The 27666-nt window shown below is 43.6% G+C and overlaps 1 protein-coding gene across 1 annotated transcript; it reads right to left on the minus strand.

Moving 5' to 3' along the window:
* Positions 1–523: 523 nt before the first annotated feature.
* Positions 524–24394, minus strand: LOC111272907 (uncharacterized). Its single transcript, XM_022854566.2, has 11 exons — positions 22031–24394; positions 15250–16210; positions 12713–14814; positions 12476–12581; positions 6547–6742; positions 4969–5129; positions 4540–4770; positions 3856–3997; positions 2586–3651; positions 1748–2000; positions 524–1210 (listed from the first exon to the last, which is right to left on the minus strand). Exons 2-11 carry the CDS (start codon positions 16051–16053, stop codon positions 935–937), a joined length of 5337 nt encoding a protein of 1778 aa, XP_022710301.1. The 5' UTR covers positions 16054–16210; positions 22031–24394; the 3' UTR covers positions 524–934.
* Between the last annotated feature and the right edge of the window lie 3272 nt (positions 24395–27666).

Consider the following 27666-nt stretch of genomic DNA (forward strand, 5'->3'; position numbering starts at 1 on the left):
GGGTGTGAGCGTGTGTGTGTGGGTGTGAGCGTGTGTGTACGTGTGTATGTGTGTGTGTGTGCGTGTATGTTCGTGCGTGCATGCGTGTGTGTTCGTGCGTGCATGCGTGTGTGTATGTGCGTGCATGCGTGTGTGTATGTGTGCGTGTATACGTGTGTGTGTACGTGTGTGTGTGTGTACATGTGTATGTGTCTACGTGTGTGTGTCCCTCTGCACACGATTTCCTCTACATTAAATACCCTCTCCATATATTTTATATAATAGATGTATATATTCATTATCTACCGTTCTGGCTCATTTGCAGCGACCATTTAAACCATGCCCTTGCTCTTTCTGCTCATCATTCACCGTACAAGTTATATCTATATAATCTTCCACCAACGCTATGTATATAAATCGATTCCTCGGCACTAATGTTTCACCTCCATGAATAAACATTACGTCCCTGTACGACACGGATTTAGTCGGGGTCCATATACCTCCATTTTTGCACAAAATTAACAAAATGATGACCGCTAATGCGTTTTCAACTCGTTTCGAAATAGATCAACGAGCACACATCATTTGATGGGCTATTTTTGCATATAGCGATGAAACTACCGTGCCTGCATGTCGCCACTGGCGTCGTCTTTAGTACCAGCACAAACTTCTGCCTAGACAGCAATAGCACCTACAAGCCCCAGTCCTCTTCCTCTTGAATTTCTACCATCCTTGGCTTTGTCTGTGACAGGCTTCATGAGACCACAATCGTTGAGGAAGCATGTACCATGAATACCTACCATTAGTCGGGCCACCACCGCCGATAGCTATAGACACCCGGCTAAATATTGAGAATATGCAAAATCATCACGATAACCGACCCACTCGCCGCATTCCACAACCGCCTGGCTAGAAACAGTCCTGGGTTGAGGATTCCCGTGATTATTTTCGCTGCTCATTTAGCCCGAATGGGTGTCGCTCCTTCTCTGGCTGGTGTTCCGGACTGAGATTGTTGCTGTTGCTGCTGCCGTTGTTGTTGACTGTTTGCGTTACTGACAACGATCAGTCGACTACCCTCAGGGAGAGATCGATCACCAGACAATGGAATGAGGCACGTCGAGCCCTCTCCTACACCGGGGCCGCCCACACCGCGCTGTCTAGCCGTGTATTTCTCGTACTCGGCTCGGAACTTACTGGTGGGATATTGCTCTTCGTGGAGCTTGAGGATAATCTGGAAGTATAGAACGTCATATTTCAACTCAGTTATCTAACTAGCTCGTTTGATGGTCGTTACTCTAGTACTGAGCGATATTGGCGCATAAATATGTTGTCAATGATACAAATCGCTCCCTGACTTTTCACGTATTTCTCTAATTAATGTACATGTTTTTCATTATTGAAACTGAAAGTCTTTAAAAACAGTCTGCTAGCATCGCACGACGATTCTCAATAAGCAGCTTATTATAGTAGCAAACCATAACATTAGCTTACAAAACCTTCCGGTGAGACGTCGAGAACAAATGCAGAATATAACAATTACAGAAAGGGGACTGAAGCCTGTGCTAGGTATAAAAAATTGGCGGTACTTTGAACGATTTCTGGCTTTAAGTTATTAAGTTGCAGGCTTGTAAATCTAAATATCATGTATCGCTTTAAACAAGTCATAATTGAGCTAATTTGAGCAAAAGAAAAAGAACTGTGTTTCGACTATTCAAATTGCAACTTATGTAAAATAAAAAGGTTACATTGGAAATAAGGAATTACTTACGTTGGAGATTTCGATCCTACGATTTTTCATTACAGTGACGGGATCGAACAGGTCTTTAAAGTTTTGTAAGCTGCTAGCCTGTTCTACTGTCAGTGGATTATGTAAAAACTTCTTTGCATATTCTAAAACAAATATACCACAGTCGTGGAAGTTTGTCTGTTGTGGGCATACTGGATAATAACCGCGCATCGTTCCATAGTCAAATAGACACTCAATTTTTTTCTTGTCAAGAAATTCTTCTGTTAAATAGTCCCTGCAATAAACAAAAAAGAAAAAGCCAAAAACACATTATCTATCTCATGAATGCTCGTACGCCATGTATGTAAGTACCACGGCGTTTTCATTGATATTATAATATTTCAAATAAAAAAGTAGACTTATTTACAACCATGTCAGTTGCAGTTGGAGCGTTGTATTGATCTCGCGTTAATACCAAACTACAAGCTACACACACGGCATCTGCTCTTTCGGATCTTCGCTGCCCATAATAATAGTAATCACCTCGAGCAGTGAGCTTGAAGTTAATTAACATTTCAACACGTTCTGTCACAGACAAGTCGTCAAGTTCTCGAGATCAACATTATAAACATAATACTGTAAATAAGCTCAATGCCTCCCAACCAATCTATCCTTAGAAATTCTCTCCTTACTCCTTATGTCTTGCGGTGCACACAAAAATTATTGAGTTTCGGCTAACATTAACCACTGCCTCCATAATTTATCTATTGGGTAGGAGGCCTTGCATATTCAAAACTCGGCCTCTTTTGGCAAGCAATTTCTCGTTGTCATTCTCTGTCTTATTTTATCCCTATAACTCAAATTAGAACACAGCCCTTACCGAACAGTTTGATAGACTTTGGAGCACGAGACGCTTCCCCGAAGCGAATCGAATATGTATATTGCCGCTTTTGCTGGTGTCGTTGCCGCTAATTTGTTATCTACCACTGCAGCGTTAGCCATGGCAATTTCCTGATTATTAGCGGCCGCAGCCCCCGTTACTCCTTTAGTATCGCCACCGGGTCCAAGCGTACTATTTGGGACTTCTTCTTCTTTCGCTTGAGTGCCGTCACCTGCATCTTCGCCATCCTCCGAGTCCTCATACGCAACCAGCCCCTTCGTCGTGCCCACAACTGCCCCAGCTATGACATCATCCTCCATGGGACTGCTCTCTTTCTTCACCTCATCGGGCTCTACCTTAGCCGGAGAACTCAAGTCAATGCCGCGAGCTTTGGCCACCAGCCATGGATAGCAGACGATCACAAGAAACCAGTGCGAGTTCTGACAGATCGGAATGACGATAAAATCTTTACTGAACAAATCTACGCCTTTCGTCCAACGTTTGACGTTGCCGTGCCGCCGTTTCGTCAATGGAAGCTTTCGTTCCTCCGGCGTAAGGTTCTTCGCTTGCGATTTGTTTAGTGTCGAGTAGAAGAACGTATTGAACACAAATACTCTCTCTGACAGATCTTTAGGAAGTTCGGCGTTCTTCAAGTAACTCATATAAAAATCAATGACCGTATCATTGAGGAACGTATCAGAGTCAAGCGTCAGAAGATCGGACGACTTGATGATCATCGAACCTTTTGTCCCTTCGGGTGGATAACGGCAGAGGTCGACGCAGGGATCTAGCGACTCGCGGACATCACCGTCTTGACTCAAAACGCCGTTTCGAACTGGCGTTGTTGCCGTAACCATAGAATTGTTACGAGTGTTTACCACGGTTACAGGCCGGTTTGATGCATTGACAATGGTGACGTTCGTGTCAGAAATAAACGATTTAGGGGCATCGCTATTTCTCATCGGCGTAACCACTGCGACCGGTGGCCGGCTAATGTCAGGCTTTTTGATCGAGTTAAACCCAGCCGCCAGCATCGCGCCATCGCCTTTTGGTTTGGGATCGCCCGCTGAAATATAACAGCATAGTAGCAAAACATCAGCACAAAATACACTCAGACCTTTTACATTTTTAGCTATAGACCTATAAAATAAAAAAAAAACAGCTTGTTCTACTGTCATAACGTATTTGAAATTATTAGTAAGCTGATCCATTGCTAAAGATTCACAGACAACATTAATTGCTTTAGTATTGGAATCGCATAGGTACATACCGGTTGATGGTACCGGGGTCTCGTATTCCAGGCAGTCCGGCTTTGTCATGCTCAACAGTTTTTCAGCAAACTCTTTTTTGAGACAATCTTTTGGGCTTTGATAACAACTTCGGATACGCTCGCTATCTAGATCGCGGAGTTTCTGTAAAAAAAAACAATTAGAAATAACGCAAATACTACACAACAAGCGCAACCTGAATTTAGCTTCCATCTGAATTGATTTAGCTCAAAGCAACAACGAGGACATGATAGTTGGGCTAAAAATTAGCTAAAAAAACTAAGGCAAGTTAATTGCTCGCTTTTGCAACACCGCATAAAAATAAACCGTGGTGCTTTAACTGTTGGTAAGGGCTGCGCTGATTGGTCCACTACGATGCATATTACTACAAAGACTTTTTGATCAACAAGCAAATCAAAAAGCTAACAACTATCGTATCATCGCATAATATCGGGTAAAATGGATTCACAAATCAATTGTTAACCGTCATTCTAGCGCCCTACGCCATTTGGACATACTAAAGGCGCCGAAAATATGATCTACTTAGTATATTATATTTAAATTTTCGAATAAATAATCGCAAAAAGGGTGTTATTCCGAATCCTCAAACATGAAGCTAACGAATAATAAGTAAATAGATTGCTGCTTAAAAGGCTTTGTATATATTGAGGTCACCACACACTCACCTGTTCCAAAATTATTATAACTCTCTTTCGCTTTTCTGAGGTGGCGCTAGGATCAAAGAATGGTGCCAGTGCATCGTTGCTCATCTTCGTGCGACTATCATCCTTCATGCGCAACTGGCCTCGAATACGCGCTCCGGCATTAGGCGAAAAATTAAAAAGAGCTGCTGGCGTATCATAGTCCAGCGCCCACACGACCTTTATGATCTCGCCATTGCCGAATTCTAGCTCCACCTATGATACCATTTGAACGAAGGTAAAAATGAACGAAAAGGATGGGGTTGCTTATTTATCAACATTAAGGCAGCGATTACACAAAGCCGTTACTTTAATCAAATATGAGAAATAAGAAAATATAGTTTCTCTTAAAGAGCACAGGTGATTGACAACGGCCGATCTGATATCCTAGTGAATAACTGTAGCGGTGCTCACCTCCTCGAACTTCGAGTCAACTGGTCGCACTTTTAGCTTTAAGTGATTACTGCTAAAGGTGACAACGCGATCTTTGAGAAGGAATGACCCGATCCGGACTTCCTTCGCTTTTACAGAGAAAACGCCCTTATCGATCTCACTTGGTTCCCTGACGATAGTTACTAAAACCGAGCACAAGGACAAGCGTTAATACAACTTCATATGAACAATAATGGGGTATATGTAGATATGTGTATATCCCCATCAAAGAGTCACCCGCAAAAAAGCTGCATACAGCTTTTATGATTTTTGTAATAATTCAAGTAAAACGTTTCTCTTTTCTAAAATTCTTATTTCTATATAGTTTACATAACACCAAAGGCAGGTCTAAACATTGCCGCTACATCAAATTTTAGCCGTTTTATATTTGTTTGTTTACCTGTGTTTGCCGACAGAGAGAGAAGTTTTAGAACATTTTATGTTACGAACACCCCAACGACAAGATCTTCTCACGCTAAACGTATTAACTTGGACCAGATCATAGTAATTATACAATATATTTCGCTTTAAAAAAGGCTGAGTTTTAGGTCTGTTAGAGAAAACCCAGATAAGTCCAGTGGAATTCACCTCGGCTAGACCTTCTAGTGAGTGCAAATCCTTAACGCTAAATCAAAAGGTAATTTCGAATAATTTTATATTCGCAGAGTAAAGGTAGCCGAACGCGTTAGAAGACGATTTTTTTTAGCACTTCAGTGAAATGGGCTCCCTTGATGTTATGCGTTTCATCCAAATACTGGCGATTTCTTTCATATACATCTATCCCTAAAATAGCGGCGCCAATACTAGAAGTTTGTTCACCGTCCGTGGATTAAAAGAAGTCAAGTGGAAATATGTTATAATGTCTCTAGAGCCATTAGATGTCACTCCGCCAAAAGATCGGCCGCTAAACCAAGTGATTCTTTAATTATGCGAGTGTTGAACTATCTTGCTGAAACCACATGTTCTGCAAACATGTCGACGATTTTGGCTACAGGGAAGCGTCACGTCGTCTTCAAACAAAGAGTTTTGTCAATAAACACAGTCAATAATGCCTTCGGCTCACATGCCGCACTATACAATAAATTCTTTAAGATGTAAATTTCTTTCGTGATTAGCCCGGGGATTCTCAGTTTACAACAATTCACCGACAGTTGACAAAATATCTGTGGCGTCATTTAAAAAATAGGGTCAGATTTATGCGAAAAAAAACCTGGGTGAAGCGAATAGATTTATATGAGGAACGCCAAGTGAATTCCCCTTATTTGTGTTGTATTTAAATAAAATCCTAAATGTGTAAAATTTATGATAAAAGGCTTACATAATGCAGTTTTTTTATTGGCGTCATTTTGCAGTTGCTCCCAACCAGATGTCGGTACTTGTGTAATACAACAATAGTAGCACATATTAATGTAATCCACATTACGAGATGAACTTAAGTTAGACATTCCGACAATAATACTTCTTAAAATTGGCTATAAGTATATTTAAAAATGAATGCCGCTTGTGTTCGAGTACAAATATTCTACGAATGAAACTAATGTTCGCAAAAAATCCACAAACCCGGACAGAAGTGATCGGCGAGATCCGACTTCGAGTTATCGTGGTGGCCAGTCGAGCCTGATCCATCTTGTAGACCTCCATGATGAGGATAGAGATGCATCTTTTTCGCTGGGCTACCCCCATCTTCGTCCTCGATCATCACAACGGAGTCTCCACTACCAATCCCAGATTGCGCTGCACTCCTACGACCCTTGTTCTGTCCACAACAAAGAAAACGAACACACGATCATTGATATTATAAGTTCAAACTATCGACACATATATCAGTTGGGCATGAAAGTTTCATAACCCAGTTCTAAAGTATCAGAGAATTCTTTTAGAATATAGAAAAAACTGGTTACGTCAATAAGACTTCCTTGACATTCTCCTTTTGAAGTTCCTACTGCCTGTTAAGGCAATTTTTCTATGCTATTAGAAGTAATATACGGAATTCAAATTTTTTTGAATCCCTAGATTTGATAATTTTAACCTGATGCTTTGCACACTAGCATCCGTTATGACTGCTTAGTGTCCACCATCGGATACTGATTGCAAAACGGCTTTGGCATACTCGGACAAATCGTGATTATTCTCGTCGGTGGAGTGATAAACGTGATATTCTATATTATACCATACATAACTTCACGAGACGCGTTAAAGGTAAGGTCTTAGGATTCATAGGGTTATTTCGGACATATTAGTGATTGCGCTACACATAATATTTTTAAAACGGCGACGAACGTCCTCAGTAAACAGTGGCGTAACCCGCTAGCAGGTAAAATTTGTTGTTCAGGGCAATCCCATGGCTCTGTTCAGAAGCGAGATTTTTGTTCGGGTCAGCCGATCGACCATAATGCTCACCTCATACCGCAAATCTGATATCTCTCATTCAATAGTTCCAAGATAGTAGAATGTAACCTGGTCAGAGCCTGAGTTTGTCATACATGAAGGCAACTGCTTCCGTCGACAATTAACTCGTCTGCATAGAGGACGACCTTCACCTTTTGAACCCTGTACTGTCCACCTGGCGTATTCAGACATAGGCACTCGGGTATCTAAGTCACTTCCAAGAAGGAAAACCCCTGACACAGCAACTGACGTTCGTCCTCTGTCTGTTCATTTAACGCTGCGCTGAGCAATGACATTCTTTAAGGTACGGAGGTACCATTTGTATAGTTGGCGCTCGGTCTCTCCAATGTGAATAGCTGGGTTCTTCTTACACTAGCATACACCTTCGATTGATTACTTTGAACGCTGCCATCAGGAGCTCCGCTGCAGGTTGTATGTTGCTAGTAGTTTAAAAACATCTTGGACATGGCGAGTCAGGCGATAATCGTAATAAAACCGAAGTCGCTGTCTCCCTAACTGGGATGAGCAAACCAGCCGTCATGTCAACGAGACGACGCGCATAAACTTATTATGATATTAAACGACGCTGACAAAACGTCATGAGCCCTTCCAGGACCCGCTTCGTTTCTAATTTACGCTGTAAAGGTTTCTCTCTTAGCAAGCTAATCGTAAGGGGACTTTGAGGAATCTAACAGGAATTCATGCATGAAGCTGTTCTTTCACACAAAGAGACTGATTCGTTCCGACTTCCTTGATTTTATTCACCGCTGTAAATACATCTGTTACGAAGCGTTTTGAAATTCCAGGTACTAATGGTACAAACGAATTTGGAAGTTCGTAAAATCCTGAAGTCTACTCTATAGCAATAAATCCCAAAGCTTCGATTCAGATAACGAGCGGTCTCCGTTCGAGGGTCTTAAAGGCAACAGCTCATCGATGAGTACCTTACCAAATTTCGACATTTTTTTGGACTATTTCAGCTCGGGTCGGAAGCCTTCACTGTCGAACCTCGTTGTAGTGAATCACCAGCGCTACACGTATCCATGCAATTCATTTGCACCCTTTACTTGGAAATCTTTTTTTTTTTTTCTAGGAAATATTGGATTTGCTTTGCGATGTTCTATGCAATATTTTTAACTATATCACCCAGATAACACGACTTCATATTTTGCGACTTATAGAGTACAATATCGAAAAGCACACTCTCCAGAGTTGCCCCTTTGGCAAGTATCTCTTCTAAGGGGAGGCAGTCCGATATAAAAAGAGGCTGACAGAGACAGAAAGAGATAGGATATGCAGCGCGGGTACTCTCAAATTTTATACATTTATAGGCCTGCATGTAGGAAGACGGCTCTTAGGACATTTGAAATTTCGAGGAGCTTTTCTATTTCGGTCGCTACACTATTTTTTAATCAATTTTTGCAGCTGCGCGAACCGCAGTGGGTGCTTTAACTGCATGAGCTCCTCTAACGCTGCTCGATATTACCACCGCCCACAACCTACATGGTCTTTGCCGATGGATGCACTTAACGGGTGATTTCCTGACATTTTCATCTTTCTAGTCGTAGTTGACGAGCGTCGACTTGCCTTTGAGGATTTTCAATTCTTTTTCTAATGCAGTATCGCGCTGCAATAGTACTGTAATGCAGGCCGCGATTTTGCTTTTTAGTTACGTGCTGTCCGCACATTTCATTGCTCGGATGACCAACTTGCTACAGGCAACCTATATAGAGACAACGCGACTAGTTCCTCAGTGGCACAGTCCATCTCATCAGCTGGTTCACATCATGCAGCATAAAACACTGTATTGCATCCAGTACAGCACAGGCTAAAAAAGACTCTATGCTTCCGAGTTTTAGGCCTGATATTGCCGTTAAACGTTCCATCAGACGGCTGGTTCCCTACACGAAACGGGGTTATAAGGAGCTACACTCTTTTATCAAATCGCACAGACGGAAGATGACTCGATCTTTTTGACTAACGGTTCTCTGACGTCAAAGATTATTGCGCTCGTCTTCGTTCGCGTTCGATTCAAGGGCTCAGAGTCACTCTGTTGTTCAGTGCCGCTGTTCCAATAGACATGTTTCGTAGATTTCACTGTAGTAACCCAGTCGCACGACGCGACATGTCGAATGCACCTGCAGATTGGTCCTTTGTCATAAGATTATGTTTCTTTTATGTCTAGATCGCTGTTTATCCAAGGTTGACACTACAAATGTCAATGATAAGCACACAATGAGTTACCCTTACATCGAGATCCGTAACGGTTCTATACAATAGTGTTTGTTCTCGAACGCTGCGTGTTGAATAGACAAAAACAAAATTTATTTTAACAAGAATGAATGTGGGTTAGATCGGGTATATGAAAAACCATGAAAGAGTATGAACATACGACTTGTCAACGTTTAACCTCCTAAGTTTCATATTTCTAGGGATACGCAAGTGCCTTGACACAGTCCACAGCACTTCTCAGATAAATACACGGTCACTGAAAACCATAGTCACCACCTTTTAGCATGCACGCAACAGAAATTTACATCACACTTCATAATCCTCACCTTAGCTACTTAGAAATTCGACCATCGTAATTGACCCCGGCGTACGACAAATCGATCAATAAAGCAAACAACTTGGTGCATTATGTATTGCCATAGTTGGCTTAATTTCAAAATTAAAACTGAATACATAAAAACTAGCCTTCATTATTGACTTCAACCAGAGTGAATATTACGCTGTTTCTAACCCGCCCATAAGCATTTGTTAGGTTTTACTTATCAAGCGAGGCAAATGTTTCATACAGATCAATCGCAGACTATTAAATTATTTCAGCAAAATGGCCGCCCATTGTGTGCATATGACGAAACGCTAAGTCACAGCCGCGTTCAACCATACGATACCTGAATATTTGATGTCCACATAGAATCATGCGATTTTTGCTAGAAATAGAAAAAAGTTCGCTATTCTTAACGTCGGATTTCGAATCGGCGATTAGCAGATTGGGTAGATGGTTGTTTTTGTTGTGGTTGTTGAGGCTATCAATCGAATTCCATTGTCAATTCGGTTATCGGCGATTACTCTTACTCACTGTATGCAATATGGCAAGGTCGGCGGGTTTTCGAATCATCGGTGACTTATCCATATTTTCTCCAAAATTCGGTTTCAACGCCATAAAGCTATCTATACGAATTAGCTGCAAACATCTGATGGGTCCAGCGCCGGAACACTTGCCGGGGCGGTGTCACGTTTCTTAACGTGCTGCCTTATTTCGAAGAAGGATAACAAGCACAACAACGCATCGTATTTTCGACGATCACACACATGTATAACAATTACTACGGTGCTCACACCCACTCACAGTCATACGAGATACTCTGAAGGAACCCGAAGGTAGACAAATACAGATATCACTTTGGTCAAACGTTAACGAGCGATGACGCAGCCTTTAGCCCTCAGCTAGAAATCATTTCAATAGCGGTGTCTATACCGGCATGGTGTTGTCGTCGACGTTGTCCGTGTTGAATAGCACGTTGGCTGCCTTCTGAAGAATCCCCCAACCCGCCGCGGTCGAACTGCGCTTCACTGCCGATCTGCTCATTGGACAGCGGCGCGAGGTAGCAAAACGCATCAGATCAATAATCCGATTTCACCGTAAGATGAGAACCGTCAGGTCAGGAAGAACACCAGCCCGCTTCTTTCGGCCCAACGACAATACTGCTCAACGCCTGTTGCTACTATAATCAATAAAAATTCTTCAGCCCGTAATAAAAACTACACACTGTGACAATAGCGTAGCTAAGCAAGGTAAGTACGGCCACTTAATACTCGGGCAAATTCTGGGAAGAAAATGGTGGCCACGGCGCTCCCTCTGCGCGAACCAAAACAAATATGGCCGAAGGCGCGAACTTTCGAATTCAATTTCACAGATGTTCAGTAATACCGATGTTTCAATATACGCGCAATCTAAATAAGTTGATTAGTTTTCTGTTGTACCTTTAGTTGACGTTGTTGCGAGCAATCTAACCCAAACCCATGTAAACACACCCTCATCATGTAGGGTACGCAGTTGGAAAAAAATTAAGCAGACGTTTGGTAGTCTTGTCTAAATGTTTTTCTTGATTTGTTATGTAACATATGTTAATTGGTCAGTCAATATACAGCATATATTCCTTCGTCTCATGGAGTTAGAAACCCACTGACAGTCAACGAGTAACACAATAAAGAACAGCAGTTCCTAATAAAAGATAAACAACTTTGAAGTTGGTTTCTATGTGAGGGTGTGACCATAAAAATTAGCCGAACCGAGTTAGATTTAATATACTAGGCCTACAGTGAATCTGACGAGCAAACTGATTTTTTTTTTTTAAATTTGCTAAATATTTCTAGTTTTCAAGTAAAAAAGACAAAAACGCTCTCCGAAATATTACATATACCGCCTCTTGATGTTCTTAAAAAAGACAAATACACACACATAACACATCGAGTATTTTAACGCTATTGGCTCAAGAGGCAAATCCAAAATATTCTATAATTTCGCAGTTCGTAATTTACCTCGACGGTTTCAACGAGAGAGGACTTAACTGTAAATAACTATGGAAAATGTCATCGTGATCAATTTAAGTAACCATCGCCTCCTGTTTTATTTAAAATCCGAAATACCTACATTGTTCACATCATCCAACACATTAGACCGAATTTAATTATAGAACACTAAAGCAAGTAATTAGCAAGCATACATCATTTTCCCATATACGCTTGTGTTTACCTTGACTCGTTAACTATTTTGAAGTTTCTTCATATTTAATTCTCGCTTTTTGTCGCTCAGGAAATATTTTTCCTGTAGTTCTTTACTCTCTCAGTACTAGTCAACCGGGTCCGTGGTGTTTAATTGGCTAAGCTAACTTCTGAACTCTTTAAAGTATTGAACATTAGTAGGGTCCCAGATGTACGTAACAAGGTCTTTTACTATTATCTGCAACGATGCCTGTGGAGTCTTATAAATTCAGATAAACAAAACTCCACTTGTACATCATCACTTTAAAAGAGAAACTCTTTACCAAAATGGCTTATGTAGAAGTTTTTAATGAATGCTTTCGAAGCTTACCTTTGCAGGTGCGCGTGGCTTTTTTGCCTTTGTGACCTTCATTGTTGGAGTCCGAATTTGAGGCGTCTGAGAAGGACTAGCCAATGGGTACTGCGCCGGGGTTACACTAAAAGGTTAATTGATTTGAATAATCATGTTAATCATTGTACCAGCCACCTTTAGCACCTCGATGCCGCTACGTAACTACGACAGTGAGAAATCGTGGCATGCGTTTTTCGTCAAGCATACCCAACTCACCTATGGGGTCGCGGTACGCAGTTGTTGTTATTGTTGTTATTTGAATAAAACGTCTGTTGACTGTTGTTCTGTTGAGGTTGATGCGGGGGCAATAGCTGAACGGGCGAGCCGCTCGGAGCTAGTACAACACGAACAACGGACCTGGGTGAATGGAACACAGGCCTTGGCTGCTGCTGATGCAACAATTGCGGATGCTGTAACAACTGTTGAGGCTGCTGAGGTTGGCTTTGCTGTTGCTGCTGCTGCTGTTGTTGTTGTTGTTGCAACACTTGCGGTTGTTGTTGCTGCTGATGAACAACGTGTTGCTGAAGGCCCTGTTGTTGTACTATTTGAGATTGTTGCTGCTGAGGCACTTGAATCGTTTGCTGCAGAGTCTGCTGCTGCTGGCTTTGCTGCTGCTGCTGCTGCTGCTGAGACGAGTAGAAATCGTGCACCTGCAACCCTTGCTGCTGCGTCGTGTGGGTAATCTGCTGTTGTTGTTGATGTATAAGCTGTTGTTGTTGCTGTGATTGTTGAGAATTATGAGGTGATTGCTGCTGTGACAGCTGAGGCGCGTAGAGGAACTTGTAAACCTGTGGATGCTGCTGCTGCGGCTGGCTTGCTACGCCCTGCTGTACGACAGGTACGACCTGGCCGAACTGGTCGGTCACCACATATTGCAACTCCTGCGGTTGAGGTTGTTGTATTACGGGTTGAAGGACCTGTTGGGTAGCCTGCACCAGCTGATGCTGCTGGATTCCTTGCGGCTGCGTAGTCAGTATCTTCGCTCGAACCTGCCGATGCGGTGAGGTTTGCTGTTGCTGTTGATTCTGCTGCGGTCGAATAGCTGGTGACGACAGCTGCCCTTGTGGACTATGGCTAGTGGAACTGATACTGTTTGGTGACCAAACTTGGGGACTTTGAGCACTGCTTGCTGTGCCGCGTTGGGCTACCTGAACATCAACTGCGACCTGCTGCTGCTGCTGTTGTTGTGAGTCTTGCGGCTGGCCTTGCTGAAGGAAGGTAACCTGGTGGGTTTGTTGTATTCCTCCTGTTCCTGGTTGAACTTGTTGCTGTTGTGCTTGGACGACGGCTGCTCCTTGATGATAATAATGGTCGTTGCTCACCTGCCCAGCGCCGATTACCGCCGACGAATCGGTCAAGCGAGCCTGCTGACCTTGATTCGCCTGATATTGAGATTGTTGCGGCGGCGGCGGCTGCTGCTGCGGCTGCGGCTGCTGGTAAAGCGTTTGCAAAGATTGCTGATATTGTGTTCGTTGTTGCTGCTGCTGCTGCTGTTGTTGTTGTTGAACGTAGTGCAGTTGCTGCTGCTGATTCGGATCCTGTTGCTGGATGTACTGTACGGTTTGTTGCTGTTGTTGTGGTTGTCGCACAACGTGGAGCTGCGTAACCGTCTGCTGCTGTGGTCGCTGGTATACAATTTGCTGTTGTTGCGAGGCCTGGTGTTGCTGGTGCAATTGTCTCTGGTACTGGACGGCGGATTGCACCTGCACTTGCTGTGGCTGGCCCTGCTGTTGTTGCTGGGAGTCGTGCGGCGCCGCCTGTTGTAGCTCATGCGAATTGAACGTCCGCACGACAACACGTTGTGGAGACGTAGGCTGACTGGCAGACGATTGTAAATGTTGTAGCTGCGTTTGCTGTACGAATTGCTGCTGCTGCTGCTGCTGCTGCTGCTGCTGCTGCTGTGGTTGCTGCTGCTGCTGCTGTTGTTGTTGACCAGCAGACGGATCCGTTGTACAGACAATCTGTTGCTGTTGGGATATTAATTGTCGTTGTTGCGGATCTTGCTGCTGTTGATCCTGTCGAATTAAATGAATCTGCTGGACTTGCTGCCCTTGAAAGGCTGGTCGTGGAGCGCTCTGCCGAAGAATTCGTGGCCTCGGTGGCTGTCCTAACCGTAGATGTTGTTGTAATTGCTGCTGCACTTGTTGAGAACGTAACGTTTGCTGTAGCTGAGGGCACACAACGTGCCCTTGAGGAACCTGAACCTGCACACGCGTCGCGGGCAATCGTGTTGCTGCTGGCGCTGGTTGACCGTTCACACGTGGACCATTTGCACGGTTTCGTGACTGAATAGAATGCGCGCGAATCTGCTGATGCACCTGCGGAACGGTTAACTATGAGTAAAATCCAATAGTGCTTTGGGTATTGAGATTTCCCACGTGATAGCTTAGTAGGTAACGTATTTGCTTGCTACTCTTGGGGATACGTTGTGGTTTAGGTTCGAACCCGGGCATGGATACACCTGGTTTCGTGCTGGCGGGAGCCAGCTGTCTGATGAAATACCTAATGGCGATACGGGACGTAAAACCCGGAAACACAGAGGGTAATGAAATGTACTTTTAACTCAAACAAGCAAGCCAATAAGATAGCATGCTAGTTGTAAAAATAGGTAAATAAAAATAAATTTTCAGTACAAATCCTAAGTCAGTGGAGATTAACTAACCATACTATTTCGTTGTACTACTATTTTGCCATATACTATCTTCTATAGGATAAAAGTGCGACTTTAACTGCATAGCTCAAAATTGATTTGCCTGAGGATCGTGAATCACACGCGGCTGTCCAACGGCTCGCTGTTGTTGGGTTCCCCACGACGACGTAGATCCGGTGGCAACATTAATAGCCCCATTGGTTCTTACTACTACCCGTTGATTAGGTTGAGGGGAACCCCCTGCTAAAACCAGTTTCTGGTTTGGATCAGGTCCAGGCGACGGGTTCTGCTGTTGATTATGTTGACCTTGTTGCTGCTGTTGAGGGGCTTGTTGTTGGACATACTGAGTATACTGTTGTTGTTGCTGTTGTTGTTGTTGTTGCAGATGGGGATGAATAATTTGCTGTTGCTGCTGTGCTTGCGATGAAAGGTTTTGTTGCAGTTGTTGTGGTTGCGGTTGTCGGACCTGCGCGACGACGTGGCTCGCCAACGCTGCAGATTGCGGATGCACTTGCTGCTGTGGGAGCACCTGCTGCTGCTGCTGCTGTAGATGCTGTGTCACCTGCTGCTGCTGCTGTTGTTGTTGTTGTTGTTGTTGTTGTTGTTGTTGTTGATGGAGCTGTTGTTGCTGTTGCTGCTGTGCGGCAGCCGCCGCAGCTGCATGCTGCTGTTGATGAATATGATGGTTGAGCTGTTGTTCCACTTGCAGCTGAACCTGTTGTTGTGGGCTGAGATGATGCAATTGCTGTTGTTGCAGTTGCAGATTAGGGGCTGTCGCGTTGTAACTGTGCTGGCTGAGCGCGCACGAAGCGCAAATTGTCGTGGCCGGTTGACCGGGCTGCTGTTGCTGCTGCTGCTCGCTGGAAGGCAGAGGCTGCTGACAGCAGGCACACACGCCGCCCGGCATCGCCCCCCGGACCCCACACGGCCACACCAGCAAGCCCAATCAGGCAGCACCACAACCTATGATACAGCTGGCTCTGAGCAACCAACACGGAGCCACCTACCTGTCTCAGCTGCCCTACGGAGCGCCGCGGAGCCGCCAGCGGCAGGGTCTATTGCTCCTATGAACAAGACAGCAAACAACAAATACAATGTTTAGGCATAAAGCGACTACTAGTATATATATATATATATATATATATATATATATATATATATAGAGAGAGAGAGAGAGAGAGAGAGAGAGTAAAACAAAATTAGTTTTACATTATAAAAGTATCTGTACCCTTGCAGACTTGCAGAATCTCAAAAATAATACGATTAATTTGAACTGTTTTCTGTAAGTAGAATTTTCGTGACGAAGAGACGTGAAGAAAAAAGTCTGGCAACTTGGCACCACGAAAATCCTATTTTACTTTTATTTTTACTAATCAAAAAAAGCATCTCGAACATTTGTAATACGCGTGCTTTTCGGTTTGCATCCATTATCTTTCGGTCGTACGGAGAACCTTGCTACGTCTTGTTACTATTTTCGCGTAAACTGAATGTCAAAGCCATTCGGTTCTATTAGTGCAAGTAGTATTAATTGACGATAAATTTAATTGGGCACAAACAGTGACATTGATCACTGTATCTCGAGCTATTGGGGCTACTGGACGAACTAGTAAATTGCTTTGAGCTAAAAAAAGACACATGCTTTAATCAAACTCTTTTAAATAAACTAAATCCATCACTTTTACTTTGAACCATTACTTTTTCACTATAAAAAATATATACATAATAATAGAACCTACGAAGCTGCCGAAGTGCACAGTGGTTATACTATTCGCCGATTATTCCCAAAAACTCTGTCAAGCCTAACGCGATAACTGCAACTACGGGAATCGCAACTGCCCATTGACGAACATATTAGGTTTTACTAGAAACAGTATTTAAGTGGTCGTCCATTCAACCCGCATTAACATTTTGCAGCTTGGCGAATCGTCCATGTGGTCCCAGCGACCATCTGAAACTACAGTCCCACTCGCCTCGACGACACAACACGGACAAGGCGAACAAGCTATCTGCCCTCTTAGATGTATGCCGCATTTCAGGAACAGGAAATACTATTCGAGCATGGTTGTAGGCACGGTATAGCGGCGTTTTACGTGTGGCTTGGAAAAAAGACAGAAGTCAAGTTATTCTTTGTCATGGCTAAAATATTTCTTTCATAAGGATTATTGCTTTCGGAGAGGGGCGGAATTAAATTAGAGGAAAGTCGCGCAATTATTTTCACATCATTGCTAGCTTTTTTGTAGCGGTGTGCCAACGAATGATTCGTGTTTCAACTCTCCATTAATTATAACACCTGCCGTTGAGGTTCGGAACAAATAACGTTCCTGGTCTTTGTCGTGTCGGCTAGCGTGAAATTGCAAAACTAGCAATGATGCTCTCCAGCTATACTCTGGAAACGAATAGACCCCATATGCCACTGCTGTATATTAGGCACGCGTAGATCTAATGAGATTGTATTCTTTTTGAAGGTTAGATACAGTAACTTTATCTGGTTTAAGTGGGAAAAACAAAATAAAAATAACTCTACTATATGAAACTGGCACCGTGCAACGTGAAGATGAAATCCTCAATCTTATTTGTCTGTTTAGTAGAATAATCGATATTTCATAACTGTCTAAATCAAAACAATAGGTGATCATCTTAGGACTAGAATTGTTTAAAAATGTTTTTTTTTTTACAGCCATTGCAAACACTCTGAGTTAAATGACACTATTATAGTTCCCGCGGCCCATATTAATTATTTGTGTCTTAGAAGCTTCTACACACGACTGCATGAAGACATATTTGCTCTTGCGCCGTGATATTTTACAACAAGATTGATTTAACTTTTGCAGCTTGCATTTTAGAGGCCGCCATAACTGCGCGCCGCTGTCCCACTTTGGTCAGTACTAATGTTCCTTGAAGTTACGACCATAATAATGCTTAGCCAGCTAGAACATTTCGCTATTTGACAGATGGCGTCCACCCATAACGTATTCCTGGTGTCACTCGTCCAAAGGTAAAATCATTGAGTCACGCACAATGCCCGAGAAGCAATCGTATATTTGCAAACAACGAATGTGATGAATAGTTTCCGATAGAAAATATGGCCATATGACACGACAGCACCGAGTGTATGCTCTAACGATGCTGAAAGCAAATCAATAATATGAAAACCATAGAACCATAGGGGTAACGGCTTGTACCTACCATATCGGTAAAGCGGCAGAGAGCTAAACAAGAATGGTAACAGCTTGACATACATGTATAAACCCAAAATATTGCAGGTATATTTTAAACTGTATTTAGATCAACAATGCTGTTTTTATCGAAAGGAAAATATGTATCTGAGTAAGTAGCTAATCTATTTCAGAAAAAAATTTAGTACGCAGATAGGGCTGTTCATCGTATCCTGACTCCACCATTGAATTCATGTGGACTTATGAGATTCAACCTACTTGATGGAACAGCTGAGAATAAAACCTATAATAGAATCATCGACAAAATATATGGTAGAAGGTACATATGCTCTGAATTATGCTGACATCGTTAACCATTACCTAGGTAGCAGCTGGGAGAAACAGTTATCGCCGTTCGACATGTATTATTAAACTTGTTACTAATAAATAAGTATGTGCAAAAGGTGTAACTGTTCAGATAGGTTATCTTTTTAGCACAGATCTTCATCCAGTGTTCTCGAAACCGAATGGCATCCTTTTTTCATTCCCCTACATAAAATTAGATGTTTCGATCTTGAAAGCGATCGGCGAAGGTTTGCCATGAGACGAGTCCAAGTAAGGTGCATGTTCCTACGACGCTTTCAGGCCGAAAGACTGCAAAAGAGATGGCAGCAGCACTTCGTTCCCATCACGGCCGACGGTGGTTGGAGCGTTACTGCTACCGCCGCGGCGTTGCTAAAGAGTACTATGGTGACGGCTATGAGTACTGTGTGTACGTCTCAACACGCTCCGCAGCTTAATTTCTCCCTTCGCTAATCAGTATACAACTAATTATTATTGTAGCAAGAATCAAATAGTACTTCATTTAACACGCTAATTCAACTATATTTCGTATTTGTCAGCCCGCGATTATGATGATCATTGTCATCATCACTACTGTTGATACTGGAGCCGGAGAGCTCGTGCAATGTAGTGGACGCTATTTACAGACTCGAAGTCGTTTGGCAGCCTTTTCGTGACCATTCTCTTGCATGATTTGTCCTGCTGACCAGACAGTATCTTTTTCGAAGTCTCTGTAGAGGAAGCTTGTTGATGGTTCTAATCGAAAGCAGCCGTTCAGCAGTATCGTAACGATGGCCAGCAGCGTTGTCGCCATATTATGGAAACCAACACAACGGTTTCATGTACTCGATGGTTAAATCAAAAACACATTTTCTGTTTCGTTGGTTCCCTAAAGTTACCCTTAACCTAATGCTAATAAACATTAGGCTCACTAGATTACGCTGTCCTGTTTCGGCCTTTCTTCCTCTTAATTAACGTGCATTATATTCAATAGAATATCCGCATGACAAAAGGGGATCTATCTGTGTCGTACTACTGCCAATTATGACCAGCGCCCGTTATTTAAACAATAGGGCCGTAAACATTTTAGCACTGGTGGTAAAAATCTGCCCGAATTTGGGGCACTGCTCTAAAATGAAAAACACAAAGCTACTAGACTATATAATCGTTGCAGACGTTTTACTGCCAACTATACTGTTTACTATGTCGCAGTGCATGCAAGTGAATGTATATTTGGCCTTTTCATAGAATGGTAGGACGACAAACAGCAGGTTGACAACACAACACCCCTGCACCCCAACAGTAACTGGCAGTAGTAGAGCTCAGCAAGCAAAGCAGTCCACCTATCCATTATCTATTACCGCACCACACTGTCACCACAGTCCTAATTGAAGAAGCCAAAAAAAATTGTGCATTTCTTTCGTGTATCATAAACGCCTTTCTACTCCTCCCTCCACCTGACGGTTGTCTCTACGTTTACCGTACTTAAGCACTGGTGCATCCTGGTAACACCAGCGCGGCTAACTGTAACATATCCGACTAGTGTCGCTTCCAATGACTGGCTTCGGCTGCCGACACCATTTCATCTATGCAACGATATACTGAAGCAACGCGATGGTGGCGGTGGTGGCGGCGGCGGCGGCGACGGTGACGGCGGCGGCGGTGGCGGCGGCGCCGCCACAACAAAGTTCAGCGAACCCACAAATGATCACAACGGCATCAGAAGCACAAACGGCATAGCGACTGTCGCAGTAATCCATACCACGCTAGAGCGAGGGAAACAGGCGCACACAGAAACGAAGCACACCGAAACGCACAGAAATCAACTTACTGAGACATCTGGAAGGTCAGGAGCACACAATCACACCCGCGAAAGAAAGACTGGCAGCACCGACCGCGAACGACGACCAACAGTAGATCGGAATATTAACAGCAACGATAACAACAAAAGAACAATAACACTGAGCAACAAGGATGACGCAGAGATGACCGATTTTTTCCCTATTACACAATCGCTGCCAGCAACTACAAATTCCTGCTACGACTATGAGTACTACAACGGAAGCAAACAGGTCATCATAATCGTCGAAGTGAGCGAGAAATCCAAGGCGACACTTTCGTGTGTTTTGGCAACACTAACATTATCAGCGGCAGCAGCAGCAGCAGCAGCAGCTAAACCACGAAACATCAGGAATAGAACAGAGCACAGTTTATAATAGTAATGATAACAATATTAGTAATAATCATAATATTTATGGCAGGAATGCTACATCTAATGTGATAAATCCAGTAACTGATGTCAGTTAGTGGCAACAACACAAAGGCTACTTGCGTACGTCGATGTTTCAATGATTATATGTCGTTGGAGAGCAGCTCTATCAATTCGTAGAGTGTCTTTTCTCAACCCGACTGAGAGCATGGATACTTCTTTCTGCTGTCGCTTTCATTTATCGCCTATAGACCATTCTCACTTTGACCGCCGTCTCTGCATTAAGTTGAACTCAACTTAAAAAGATCGCATTTACAGGAGTTTACAGGCAAACGGGCGTGTAAATAAGCTCTGAAAATGCCATGCTAGGTCCGATTGGCCGTTTCGGTAGAACAGCACCACTGACGGAGATTTTTCCTGATTCGAATAGATTAAGCAATCAATTAAATAGGCAACCAACTAACTAGCCGGTTACCCAGACGATCAATCGATTCGTTTACGATATTCGTTCTTCGGAATATCTGCACAGATATTAACATTATTGGTGGTAGTGGAAGTAGTAAGTAGCCGTTGTCTTTCATCACCATCATTGGCGTGTCGTAGTCACGCATAAGATACACATATATACACATACACATACAGACACACACTCACACTCACTCACACACACACTCTAACCTATATACACGACAGGCTGTCTGTGCTGTTGAACGGGTGTTTGTCTAAGGCTCGGGGCAACCCCGCCGTATTCTAGGTCCGTTCAGGGGTAGGCGCCGAAACGTGTGTGCCGTGTTTCTCTATTTGCTGGCTGCAGCCGCCACTGGTGTTGCAATTGTGACAGTCGATATATATACACACATATATGCGTATATATCGCTGTTGGCTTCCCCACTTTTCGAGCCACTGATAGCTACTACACTTCTGTTACCACTGCAAATACTTGTCGATAACACTGATAATGTTATGATCGTCAGTGCTTATTTCTCTGTTGCCGCCGACCATCGCTAATAACAGTAGTATTAGTACAACAGCACCAACTGATTAGTCAACCGTCCGTCCGTTCCTCCGACGAACCAGCGGAGCTAACAAGCGATGGAGTGACCAATCAGGCAGCTACACTAGCGTAATTTTTCGGGCCGAACCTGGCAGCGTCATCGCTAAGCCGTCAGGGTACTCACATTGAGACGCTGTGCACTACGCGCGGTTAGAGAGCATCTCCGACGACGCTGGGGTGGCGTACGCGGCCAAAAAACTCACTGAAATATTACTTTAAATTCGAACTATCAAATCCGAGTTCACTCTCGGGGTACTTCTTCTTTTTCTTCGTCGATCCTGTCTCCTCTGGGCCTTCAGGCAAAGAGTGATTTCGTTTGATGGCGGACGTTTGCTGCAGTCTGGCTTTGTATCTACTAGATTAATAGCCTCCCGCAATGGCGATTTGTAACAAAGTCAACGTGAAACTTGTCGTGTATTTCGCAGCTATGCGGCAAAATCCTGAAAATAGGAACCATTTTGAATATTACCGCTTACGCCAGTATTGTTTGTATGTGGAGGGCAAAGTACTACGAATAGGAGCGGACCAATCTGTCATGGCGGCGCCGTTTGCATAGATCGGCTCACGGCACCATCCCTCACTTCTGCTCTGATCGCCCTCTGAGCAGTCTTGTGAAAGACTGACATGGAACCCTCCCCCGAACTAGATGTCTAAAGGAAAGGGCGTATATTTAAGGGCGCGAAATGTAGCCCAAATATTTGCATTAAAAAAATTATTTTACATAGTTCAAATAAGCTAGATAATTTTTCGGAAAATATTTCTTTATTTGCATAGGCTGCGCATTAATCTGTTAGTGATAAAGTCACTAGGTTGAAGGATAGAATGACAAACTTAGGCAAGGGGTTAAAAATAGGGCTCAATAATAAGCCTAAACCATGTATCCAATAAAAATTACATAGGATGGTGTTATCCAATGTTGCATGTTTTCCTTTTCGAATAACATTTTAGATATTCGTAAAGTAAGTCTAACGTTGTTTTGTTAAGGGAAGAAGCCGATTTGTGTCTGGTTGTCAAGCTCAGTCGAAGCACACTTTTTATAAAAGCTTTAATTAAAGGCCTTTACTTCGTTTGCGTTAGGTGATTCTTGTAAAACAATAGTCCTGTTATAAAATCAATTTAGAATATCTACTACGTAATAGTTATTGATTTTCCACATTTTGAGCAACAGAAAATATAGCAAATATATCGGATGTATCGGACTAATGATAATGTTGCTTTTAAAATAGCTTACAAAATCAAACCAATGACAGATTATAATTATATAGATAGCATGATAAAAAAAAAAAGTGCTATATATGAATTGATGTAGTGTATTTTAGTCATTTCATTTATCAGCCGAGTGTAACTCCTAGACAAAAAAATCGTTAACAAAATAAATAGTAAGTGAGGTTTTAGTTCTTTTCGAAAACCACCGTTTGTGAAGAGCTCTTCAATGGACGCAACTTCGAAGGTAGATCTCGAAAATTTGGGCTGCACTTTAGTGCATTTTCTTCCATTACTAGAATTATTAATGAAATAAAATCTGGTCTATATATATATATATATATATATATATACTTTTTTTATAGGCAGTTTGTGAATATTTCTATGGTATTATCTTATTTTGATGCTAGACCAAAAGAAGAGCGTTATGCTTTTAACACAACTCTAATTTACTCGAATATATTTTCGATAGTTTTGTATGATTTCTTTGTAACGGATAACTTTCTCATTGCTATAACAAAAGAAATAATGAACATTTTTGCAGAGCCCCAAGACAGCTGAGCATCTGAAAACTGTAGACCTGATAAATAAAACCCAGCCTCCTGGTTACGCCCACTTCCATTTCCACGAAAAAAAATTTGCTCCAGTAAAAAAGCTGACCCAGGTAAGCTAGCAGTCATCTTATCTAGCTGCGCTGATTTTTCCGCTTTTGTGGCTCACACTTCCTCTCTCTTTGCCGTTTTATCTATTTCGTCATCCTTATGTGCTCTTCTTCTTCGTCGTCATCGTCATCGTCGCCATTTTTTCTGCTGTTTTCATTCATTGGTTCGCTGTCATTTGAAGGCGACCTATAGCTGCTCATCGTATCGTTACTATCAGTAGTAACAGCAGCAGTGGTACCGTTCCTTTTTTTCTTCTGCTGCTGTGCTAGGTTGTTGGGTGATCATAGGATGATCATTCACTCGCGGTTCGCTGTCCGCGTTTCTCTGTTGTCTGCTGGATAGAAGCGCTGGCTGTCCCTCGTCATTGGCGCCGACGCCGCCGGCGGTCAGCTAACGAACAGCGCAGCCATTGCTGCGACTGCTCCTTCTGCAGCGGCTTCTATGATGATTCGCGCTGCTGCCGTCACCATCGCCAGCGCCGACAGCAGCACCATTGCCAGCTGTAGCTGTTCTATCGGCAGGAGCGGCCGCACCCGCCGCGGCGGTAACGATGACGGCGGCGGCGGTGGCGGTGACGGTGACGACGACGACGATGACGACGACGACGACGACGACGACGACGACGACGGCGGCGGCGGCGGCGGCGGCGGCGGCCGATCACTCAAGCAAACAATCAGCCAACGAGTGGCGAGAGGCTGGCGGCAAAAATAGCCGCGAGTTTGTACCTGGTGGTGCAGTTCGGCCAGACAAACCGACAGGCTCATTGGCAGAATAGCGAGTACCGAGCGAGCAGACGGACGGATGGACTGACGACAAACCAAAGGCAGTAGCAGCAGCGACAGGCGCCGCCGCTGCCGCCACAGTAGCAGCACCAGCGAGGTGGCAGTAGCTGCAGCCTTCAAGCCCTGTCCCATTCCGTCTGCGGCTCCCGCTACTGCCCAACCAGAGCAGCGTTGGCAGCCGAGCGAGTGGTGTCGCGACAGCCATCAGCGTATACAGTCAGCATCACAGAGAGCAAACCGAAACGAGACAAGACGAAGTTTTGTATTCACGTGCTGCGTGTTGTTCGTGTCCCACTTTGTTGGTGCTGATGAACAAATAGACAGAGGGACGGATAGGCAGATAGATAGACAGACGGACGGACGGACGGACGGACAGGGCGAGGAGGATAAAAACAGCACAGTCTTTGTGGACAGCGGTGAAAATCGGCGGCTTCACTAGTAACCAACAGCAGCAGCAGCAACGGCGGCACACAAAAAGAAATCGCACTCTCAGACAGCCATCGTTGGCGCTGTGTAGCTGCCAATGACGGCTTCGTCTGTCGTGCTCGTCGTCACTGTTCGGTTTTTTCAATCGTTCGCTCGTTGTACGTTTATCCTTCGTTAACTACTGCTGCTGCTGGGTAGTCGCTACTGCTGCCCGCTTGATCGGCGACTGGATTCGTGCGTGCGAGAGCAGCAGCTGCAACGGTGATAATCTCCTGTGCGGGTGTTCTCTCGCAACTAAAAAACCGCCGTTCAAAATAACAGCAGCTTGGAAGGTAAAAGCCTGTGGTGTGTGTATCACCAATATTTCACGCAGTGTTTTGCCGCTACTCGGACTGTGCTGTGTTTCTTGTTTCGTCGGTGTTCGACGCCTGCCCACAAGAGATAACATATACTGTTATTATTATTGTTTGTTATTATTATCATTATCGGCGTATGAGAAATGTTCGGATTCTGTGTTGTGTGTGTTTAAGTCGTTTCTCTTGGATTTCTCTTCTTACTGTGTGTCCGCCGTGTGAATGATTGTGGTCTTACCGGTGGGGCAAGGGACAAACGGGATTTGATTATCCCTTCCTGTCGTATGTCTTACAAATATGATTACTGAACTTAATTACGAATAGTTGTCGCTGCAGTTCTAAACGGTACGTTGTACACGTCGTGGGTGACGAGTTTATTAAGAGTAGCAGCGGCAGCTGCTGCTGCTGCTATCTCTAGCGTTGTTACTTCGCACAGTTTGCTCGTTCACGGTAAACCAACCACCGTTGCCGTGTTCGGCTCGGCTGGGGGATCTGTTGCGGCAGTAAGCACCCGAAGACTTAACGAGGGTTTGTGCAAAGAGAAGATACTGACGAGTTGTGAGTGCCGTCGTTTAAGTCCAATATGTGCTAGCGCCCGGATCTGGTAGCAGTGCCTTTTACCTAATGCCCCCAGTATCATTTTCTTATCGATATTCATCGGTCGTCGCAGTGATTGTGTCAGTGGTGATTGTGCGTTCCAGCGGCCAGCGAGCCGTTCCGGTCGCTGTTGTTGTCCGTTCCTGTGCCCCCTAAGGAGAACATTAGCAGGTGCTGCAAGTACTGTTGTTGCAGGTTACTGCAACTTTGTCACAACTAAAACATATTGCTTATTATACTCCACAGCGTAGAAAAAGGAAAGTTATCGAACCCACCACTAACACGAAAGTGACAAGTTTGGCGGATTCTAGCCTCGTCTGCTGTTCGATCAACGGGTGGAGCACGGTGGAATAAACGGAATAATAATAATTATTATAAAATCATCATTATCATAATCACTTCGTGTTATCTGTGCTAAATCGAAGAACAGTTGGTTCCCGTCATAGCTGTCGCTGCGAGTGGTATTGGGTCTTGTGTTATTAATGGTGTAAGGTACTACACTGCCTACGAATCGCACAAGAATTACTTTACAACGATATTCAGTAGTCAGCAGTTGCAGAAACGCGCCTGCTGTGCTGTCTACTGTAGGCAAAAATAAACGAGAAATGGAGAACATGGTCAAGGAAGACGTCTTCCAGGCTCTGACTGAGTTTGGCCGGAAGGGCGACTCCCCTATCCCGCGATTGCTTGAAGACTACCTCCGCTTCGTCGCCAATACGGGTGATACAATCTTCCCTTGGTCAGTCATTAAGGCACTAGTGCGACGCAAAATCGAACAGGTTTGTGGCTATTTCGTTCCTTACTTATCATGTAGAATACGATCTGATACTCGATCGTATTATTGTTATTGTTGTCGCTGCGTGATGGTGGTGGTGTTGCTGGTCATAGGAACTGATGAGTGATGGAAATCTGATCGATTCAACGAACTCTTATGGTGCTAAATCGAGTTAGGAGGCTGCCTGTATTGGATGGCACCCCTACTGCCTTTATTGCGGTGTGCCGTAAAAGTGCGCTAACACGAACCGTATACATTTTACTTGAACTGGACAAACGGGATTTTGTCTACAAAAACAAACGTAATGAGCTTAAGCACATAGATACAGGCACAGAGGTACATATTTTTACCATCGCATGTAAACAGAGTGTAAATAAACAATATTTAAATATTGAGATGTAAGCAAGTGTTATTTGACGGCCTACTACGTGGCTATGCGAAATCTATCTATGATTTACGAATTGTTACCTGTTATATATAGCGCATCGATCAGCTGCGTTATATAATAGGTAACACACTGGTTGGTCGCAATGGTGCAGTCAGAAAATTCAAGATACGTAAAGGAAGACAAGCATTCATATGCTGTGTTTATCATTTGCCAGACGTTAAGTCCTTAATTAATGGAAAGCTTAAATGCCGGGTCATTGCATAGGTATTTTACGCACATAAATAATCACTGCCGAAAAATATATATATATAAATATATATATATATATATATATGGTAAATCATCCCGCCGCAAAGTCAACTACGAGCTACAACGGTATCGTAACGTCTGTGTGTGATGCGAGTCTGCGTGATGCAGGCGTGAGTTGTGTCCCTGCCGCTGCAGCTGCAATCGTGATGCTGTTACATTTCCGCGGGCAAACGGAGCATTTATATACTAGTTTTGTCGGCGATACTAGAGCAGGGCATTTTTTCCTTTAGCAGCAACACCGCGGCGGCGACGACGACGACGACGA

This window comes from Varroa jacobsoni, unplaced genomic scaffold (assembly GCF_002532875.2).
Source record: "Varroa jacobsoni isolate VJ856 unplaced genomic scaffold, vjacob_1.0 contig03803, whole genome shotgun sequence".
Taxonomy (NCBI): Eukaryota; Metazoa; Arthropoda; class Arachnida; order Mesostigmata; family Varroidae; genus Varroa; species Varroa jacobsoni.